The 8506-nt window shown below is 40.1% G+C and overlaps 1 protein-coding gene across 1 annotated transcript in view; it reads right to left on the reverse strand.

Moving 5' to 3' along the window:
- UNC80 (unc-80 homolog (C. elegans)) overlaps window positions 1–8506 on the reverse strand; it is a 295977-nt gene that overhangs the window by 187096 nt on the left and 100375 nt on the right. The window contains exons 19-21 of the mRNA XM_006891958.1: window positions 7527–7735; window positions 6272–6378; window positions 2642–2738 (exon numbers count right to left, since the gene is read on the reverse strand). Of these exons, the coding sequence (XP_006892020.1) occupies window positions 2642–2738; window positions 6272–6378; window positions 7527–7735 (413 nt within the window). The remainder of the gene's footprint in view (window positions 1–2641; window positions 2739–6271; window positions 6379–7526; window positions 7736–8506) is intronic.

The following is an 8506-nucleotide window of genomic DNA, read 5'->3' on the forward strand; positions in this document are numbered from 1 at the left end:
TCCACCAATCCTAACGCCATGCTTCTCTTCATAGAGCCCAGCCTCTCGGATAATCTGCTCTGTATTCAAAAAAGGAATTAATTTGCCCTAAAAGAATGCTTTGGTAGTAGAATTTGACCATGTGGAGCTTAGCCTAAGGAAGATTAAGCCTTACTTAATATTTTGAAGAAAGTTACCTTTGAAAGCAGACAAGTAGGAAAAAAAGATATTTTTGCAATGAAATTGAGGCAAGGAAAAGCTGACGAGTTTGCTTAACTTTTGTTTAACTTGTGGTGACCACCTGGTTCTACTTGATGGGAGGAAGGCAGAAGCATCAGAACTCCCTTTTTAGAACTTTAAAGTTAACAGGAGCTGGCGAATATGTTCAACTCCTGGTGACCACCTGGCCCACTTGATGAGTGGAAGTGGAAGATACTCAGTAGTGAAGAGACAGCCGGGGTTTGGACTAATTTCTTCAGCACTGTACACCTAGCACAATGAATGGATAAATGAAGAAGGGTTACTGGTTTGTAGAGTAGGGAGTTCTGGGAATCCCTGCTCTGTTGACTTGGCCCATTTGATGCTAAAGTTGAGTATGAGGAGCAGCCGGTCTGAAACAGGAAGATATGTGGACTTCTGAGCTCATGCAGACCTGACCCTGAATGGCTGAGGATGTTTGGGCAGAACCCAACCAGATGAAAAGAAGATACTTCATTGTGAGAGCTAGTGGATATAGATTCAGATTCAATTGTAACAGAAGATTCTTTGGAAAAAAATACCTGTTTGTTTTCTGAGAGTGCTAGTTTGAGTATTGTTGTTATTGTTAAGTGTTGTTGAGTACAACTCATGGTGACCCTATGAACAATGAACCCCATCCTATCCTGTCCCATCCTCACAATTTTTGACACACAAAAGCCCATTGCATCAGTCACTGTGTCAATCCGCCTAGTCAAGGATCTTCCTCCCCTTTGCTGACCCTCCACCCTTCTAAGCATCATGTTCCTCTCCAAGAAATAGCCCCTCCTAGCAACATGTCCAAAATATGTGAGGCACAGCCTCCTCATTTTTGCCTCCAAAGAGCACTCTGGCTGCACCCTCTCCAAGACATATTTGTTTGTCCTTTTGGCCATCTGTGGGATGTTCAGAGCTCTTCTCCGAAACCACAGCTCAAAGCCATCAATTCTTTTACAAATTAAAAATTTGTAAAAATGGGAGGGTTTATGACATAAGGAGTATAGCAGCTGGCTTATATATTTCCCTAAATATAGATGATGGTGAGAGGAAGCTGAATAAGTGTGATTCTGTAAGTTCTATGTAGCTACTGTAATGGATTTCAGACATGGAGTACAGCAATATGAGTGATGTTGGAATTAGTAGAATTATGATTGGTATTGGAATTTGGGACAGAAACATGGATACCATGTCTGACATTACGGGAACTGGCTTTTGTAATGTGGATGTTGCTGATAGGGACTCTTCCCCTTTGTAAAGCAAATAGAGGTCAAATCAGCAATCGATATGCTGCCCACACTCTTTACGGCATTAGTAGCTCCATAAATTGGAATAACAGTTGTATTAACTGTCTTCCTTTTAGGCCTAGGGATAAGAGTCTGTCGCTGATAGGATTGTACTTTAGGATAGAAAAATGGTATTTTTGATAATGAATGTCATCATTTCTCTTTGTCATTTCCAGTAGATTACACTATATTGTCCAATTTATAATGGCCACTACAAATCTACTGACTCTAATTAATGCTTAGGATATGGTCCTTACACATTGTATTGTATTTTTTGTGACTTCTAGTTTTCCTAGATTTGTGGTTCATGCTTTCCATGGTCAGATTATTAGTGATTAATAGGAGCTGTTTCTTCTCATTTTTAGTTATGCCATATCAGTAAATTAAAGTCCTCGAGGCTTTATTCCATGTATTTCATTAAGGTTCACTCTACCTTTAAGTGGTAGCTCTTCCCCAGCTGTATTCCGAGTGCTTTCTACAAAAGAAACCTATCTTCCAGCAGTGTATCAGACAATGTTTCACTCCTGTTCTTAAGGTTTTCACCAATCATTTCTTAAGGAATAAATTGCCTGGTCCTACTTCATAGTCTGGAAGATACGTGAAATCTGATTACCATGGTGTGTTGCTTGTATTTGAAATAGTGATGCCATAGCTTCCAGGATCACAAAAACATGCAAACATCATAGGACTACAAACTGACGGATGAGTCTGGATGTTGCTGTTAGCTTCCATCAAGTTTGCTTGCAATTCAGGGGAACTCTGCACATCAAAATAAAATACTCTCCAGTGCCACACCATCACCAGGCTTTTCATCCTAGCTAGGCTGGAAGTTCCGCTGATATTTTTTCCATCTTAAAGCAACACATAATCTTCTAATGACATACAAGTGTGCTGTGTATAAAGTACATTAGTTGGGAATAGAACCTGGATTTCCTGCACAGAGGGAGAGAAGTCTACCATTAAATCACCAATCCCTCCTAGAAAAGTTTTTGATAGTATTATCATATACAAACATATAAGAAATAAAGGAGAAAGTAGGGGAGAAAAAAACCAAACAAACAGACGCAAACACGTCATTCTATTGAATCAAACTTTGGTCTGAGAAGCAAAAGATGGACGGCCCTTTTTTAGTGCATAATATTTACCAAGACGCTTGAAGAAATTCTCTTCTTCATCTCTTCCGTTTTCCATTCCACTTCCTGGCCCACCTTCAGACAGCTTCACAGCACTGGTAAATTTTACCTGAGGGCAGGAGAGAAACCAATGAGGTAAACAACTTATTAGGTGTTTTATTGTTGTTTGTGGCTATAATAATCTTTGCCTTGCAACGAGTTTAAAAAAATTTAGAATCTAAAAATCACTTCAATCCTTCTGGCTTCTGTATGTTTAGTCAGTCAATGAGTTCATGTATATGTGCTGCAAAAATAGTGGGTAGGAATGGAATATATGAATGGATTTTTTTTAATAGCTAGAGAGATTCAGGTCACAGACAGACACCAAGTAATCAGGCATTAAAAAAGAATTTACTGCACTCTTGCAGTTCATTGTTATAAAGTTCAAATTCAACACTGTGAACCAAGTCATAATCTTTTTTTTGCAAATTACACTACAATTAACAGAAAAGCTAAAGGTAGATAATACATGTGTCCCCCTCAGAAGCTGTTGATAGACAAAGACCTTACTTGGAAATAAAGTCTTTGCAAATATAACCAGTTTGCATGGAGTCATCTGATATAAGTTGTGCCCTAATCCCATATGACTGGTGTCCTTATATGAAGTGAAAAGTGACACAGAAGAAAACCCTGAAGAGACTCATAGAGAAGACAGCCATGTAATGGTGGAGTCAGTGACCTCTCCAGAGTACTGAAGAGTAACGATGTCTGTCTAGAGACTAAGGTGCACCTGAAACAGGCCATAGTCTTCACAATTACTTGCTATGCATCAGAAAGCTGAACAATGAATAGAGATCATAGAAAGAGAATTGATACTTTGAACTGTGGTGCTGGAGAAGAGTCTTGAACATACCATGGACTGCTAGGAGAACAAACAAGTTTGTCCTAGAGAGGGTGAAACCAAGCTACTCCTTGGAGGTAAGGATTCTAAAGCTCCATCTGACATCCTTTGGGTATGTTGCAAGATGGGACCAGTCCTTGGAGAGGGAAATGATGCTTGGAAGAGTGGAGGGACAGCACAAGAGAGGAAGACCCTGGTTGAGCTGGATAGATTCAGTGACTGAATTTGAGAGTAGGTGAATATTGAAAGTAGGTATGTCAGAGATGAAAAGGTTGACACAGGATAGAGCAGGGTTCAGAGATGCTGTACATAGGATCATTAGGAGTTGCAGGCGACCCAATGGCACATAACAACAACAACAACAACAACAACATGATATTCAAAGAAAAGAACACGAGACCAAGAGAAACAAGAAAGAAATCCCCTGCAAGAGCCTTCAGAGAGAATTTGACCTTGTCAACATTCTAATTTTGATGCCTAAGCTCCAGGACTACAGAGAACACATTTGGGTTGTTTTAATCAACCTAATTCAAGTTACTCTGTTTTGGCAGCCCAAGAAAACAAACTAAAGGGTCAAATAGATTATTTAAATTCTATGAAAAATTTGTGTTAATGAATTTATAAGATTCATTATAATCAATGTGCAAGAATACATCTCTAAGAATTAATGTGAATTTTTGACCTTATCTTTAGGCCGACTTTGATCCAAGTTTTCCATCCAGCAAGGAATCTATTCACCATCAGGTTCTCAACTGTAGCCATTTTCTTTGAAGAAAAACAAAGAAAAACCCTGAGGGAAAAAGTGTATTTTTAAAATGTTCTGTAGGATGCTCTAATGGCTTAATGGGTAAGGATGTGACCTCCTGACCCAAAAGGAGGTGGTTCAAATCTACTAGCTGCTCCACAGGAGAAAGATGGGATATCTCCTGTGATATTTACAGCCTCCAAAAAGTCACTGGAGAGTCAGCTGTGAGTTGGTTGTGACTAGACCACATTTATGTATCAATAACAACAAATGTTTGTAACATTGCCATAGTCTTCTTAAAATTTAAAAGACAGTACTAGATTAAAACTGACTAGATTTTTACATATGTTTTAGAGGAATCAAACAAGAGAGAATGCAAGGAAGCAAAATGCTTAAAAATAAATATAAATCAGGTGCTAAAAATCAGGTGTAAGTTACTGGACCAAGAATCTATTATTATGAGGACTGTTGTAGAAAACAAATTTCACTATGAATCATTATTTCTTCTAAATTTTGTGTTAAAAAATGTTCAATACTATTATGAATAAACACTTAGTGAGGGATAAAATATCACTCTATTTTTTTTTCTTCACTCTTTTTAAGAGGAATAATGGTCATAATGGTCAAATAGTCCCAAAGGGAGCAGGCGAAGACTGAATGGGGAAATATGTGTGTGAGTGTGCGCGCACGCGCATGTGTGTGTGTGAATGTATGTTTGTTTGTGAAAGAGTCACTATTACTGGGTCTTTGGATAGGAATTTGAGATGTCCAAAGTTTCACATGTGTGTTAAAAGTAACTAAAACGATGTAGTAAAACAAGGCTCACACACACACACACACACACACACACACACTAGTCTGTTTTGTACGTTGTTGTTGTTGTTGGTATGTGCCATCGAGTCGCTTGCAACTCATAGCGACCCTATGTACAAGAGCTCTAAACGCCATTCTATTCTGTGCCAACCTCGCCGTCTCAAATGCACTCATTCCCACCACTCCAGTCACAGAATCGATCCATCTCATCGAAGGTCTTCCTCTCCTGCGCCGTCCCTCCACTCTCCCAAACATGATGTCCCTCTCCAAGCACCAGTCCCTCCTTGCAACATGCCCAAAGTATGTTAGATGAAGCTTCAGAATCCTTGACTCCCAGGAGCATTCCGGCTTCACCTTCTCCATGACAAATCTGTTTGTTCTCCTAGCAGTCCATGATATATTCAACACTCTTCTCCAGCACCACAGCTCAAAGGGATCAATTCTCTTTCTATCAACCCTATTCACCGTCCAACTCTCTGATGCATAGCACGTAATTGTGAAGACGATAGCCCAGATCAGGTGTACCTTAGTCTCCAGCCTGACGTTGTTGCTCTTCAGTACTCTTGAGAGCTCCCTCACAGCTGACTTTCCCAATGCAATTCGTCTCTTGATTTCCTGACTGCTGTTACCAAGCGTGTTGACTGTGGAGCCAAATAAACTAAAACTGTTAACTATCCCCCCTGTTTTGTATATGCCACATATTTCTTTTTCCTTTCATTCTTTTTTCCCTACTAATTTATTTACAAAACTCAAATACAAATTAAAACAAATTTTTTCAATTTCCCTCACCCCTCCACCCATCAAATTGTACAACCCAATGATTAACCCCCCCACCTCCTGCACATCCACTTCCCTCTGCTTCCAGCCTCTCCCACCCCTCCTGGATCCTTATACTCATACTACAATAACGGTTTTATACAATATTTGTCCTTGTGGGACTGAGTTAGTTCACTCAGCATAATGCTCTCCAGTCCCTCCCAAGTAAGTTAATAATTTACAAACTTTTCCTTTCACTCTTAATATCAAATTCTATTATAGCCTATTAGAAATATTTCCATTTCCATTGCTTTTCCAAATTCCACAAGCTAGTCAACTTGAAAGTTTCTTCAGCTCCCCCTACACGGTCCCCTCCAGGTGTTCAGCATTTTTCAGCCCAGACTTTCTCTGTCAGTGGCTTGAGCACTCCTCTCTATGTCTTGTTTACCTTGGAGCTTTGCCTGATGAAATACAGGCGGTCCACAGAACTGATGTCCAGGAGGTCCTCCACACCATCTGTCAAGCCTGAGAGGGAGGATCTTTTCAGCCAGTTTCCTATGGGATAATTTTTTAAAAAAATTAGCCCACTGTAGCATTTTCTCCCAAGTGGATTAGACAGAAATACCAGTATGTGTCCAACAAGCAATGGAATTTAGATGGCTTGATAGTAACAAAAATGAAAACAAATTTCTTTCGGTGTGCATGCTTTCAATCAGAATGTTGAGTGCTGGACTGTAAAATTTTATGAGCAAGAAAGACTAGACAGTCAGGAAGACGTCTTCTGTGAATTAAACCAGAATCTACCCAAATATCTTGACCAACTTTCATAATTTCCATTAAAAATGCTTTTACTTAATAAATACATCTCGGATCTGTCCGTTTGTCTTTGCAGGATCACTACCGGTTGAAGTGACGATTTTTGATACCCAGGTAATTAGAAGGGTTTTCAACTGGTTGTCTTTATCCTCTTGTGTTCCTTCCAATATGTTTTCTATATAGAGATATTCTTAAGAATTGTTTACCTGATCATACTACTTCCCTGATCTACACCCTATGTTGGCCATCTAGGGCTCCAGGATGAAGCGTCAAGTACTTAACTGATTCACAAGCTAGGGATGGTCTGGTGTCTGACTGTTGCTCTACCTGGCAACATCCATGGCCACCTCTTCCTTATTTCACTGTTTTCCATTCCCTCCAGCCTATGGTAACTACTTATTTTCTTTTTCCTACCAGGAGTGCTTTCCTCCATTCCCTTACGTAATTATCCTGTTAGTTAACTTTCTCTAGGAAGCCTTCCTGGCTCTCCTTTCCCATTAGGTCAGCCCTGTGGTTGCATGCCTTCAGAGCACCACACATTGTACCTAGAGATTGCAACAATACACAGTGGATTTGTATCTTCCTTTATGACTGCCTCACCACCAGAAGCCTGCAAGTTCACAGACCTCGGGGGCCTTGTAGTTTTGCTCATCACTTAACTGCTAAAGCCTAATACAGTGCTTGCACATGCAGAGGCCCACTGAGGAAGCTCAGAAATGTCTGATTAACAAAAAAAAAGAACGCATGAATGAATGAACAGTCTAGACCTCGTCACTGGAAGGCTTTCTCTCTCTCGAGCTTACCATGCACTGCTATTTTGATGGTGAATTGTTTAATGCCATGGTGGAAATTTGAAAATCCATAAATAAATACAGACATACTTTTACCTATGGGGAGTTTAAGTTTCTTCCGGAGGGAAATTCGACGTGACCGGGAGCGGGCTCGCCGGTCGGAGGTGGTCCCCGAGTGGGCTGTGGTACACTCCGAAGTGTCTTGCTCAGACTGGCTGCTGGTGTCACTCGCTGCGCTCTGGGATTTGAACATCTTGCGCCAGAAATCTTTCCTCCCCAGGTTTCCACCTTGTATTTGCTCATCGCTGCAAGCAAGCAGAGCACTGCGGTAAGCCTCTGGCCACTTGTGGGATAGTCTCTTAACTGTCTCTCAAACTCGTTTCTGTGACATTTAGGCAAATCATGCAGAGTGATCTCTGATGAGTTAGTTTTTGGGGAGGAAACTGCTTGGGAGTGAGGAAGAGGTAGGCCAACACTGACTCTGAAAAGATAGCTGTCAAATTGAAGTGATGGGATTTTTAAAAACTACAATGACTGATTATTTTGGCAAGTATTTGTCCTGTCCTGTGAGTCATCATAGCAGAAGCTCTTAACATGTCAGAAAATAACATTTTAAAGTTCCTGTGGCTTGTGTACAGGACTGTCCCTCACTCCCTACCCCAGTACACAGCACAGCACTAAAAAGACCCTCAAACCATATATGAATAACTAAAACACGAAGTCTCATAGAATACATTATCTCAAAAGCATTACATTGAAGGAACTTAAATAAGATTAAATAAATAAATAATCCTGGATTTAAATGCCCAGCCTACTAAGCTGTCAGAAGGGAGCTCTGCTGATTTAATGTTAAGAAGTTGCACTGCCAATACAAAGGCACAAAGTTCGAATCCACCAGCTGCTCAGTGAGAGAAAGATAGACACTCTCCTCTTGGGCAATTTACTATGTCTGAAAACCCACTAGAGGGTCAGCTATAGGTTGCCTGCAACTGAACGGTACATAACAACAACTAACTTTCAGAATATAAATTTGTTTGTTAAAGTCAATAGAATAAAGTAAAAGAAATTAAGATTTT

This window comes from Elephantulus edwardii, unplaced genomic scaffold, assembly GCF_000299155.1.
Source record: "Elephantulus edwardii isolate Elephantulus edwardi_28Jun2011 unplaced genomic scaffold, EleEdw1.0 scaffold00106, whole genome shotgun sequence".
Classification (NCBI taxonomy): Eukaryota; Metazoa; Chordata; class Mammalia; order Macroscelidea; family Macroscelididae; genus Elephantulus; species Elephantulus edwardii.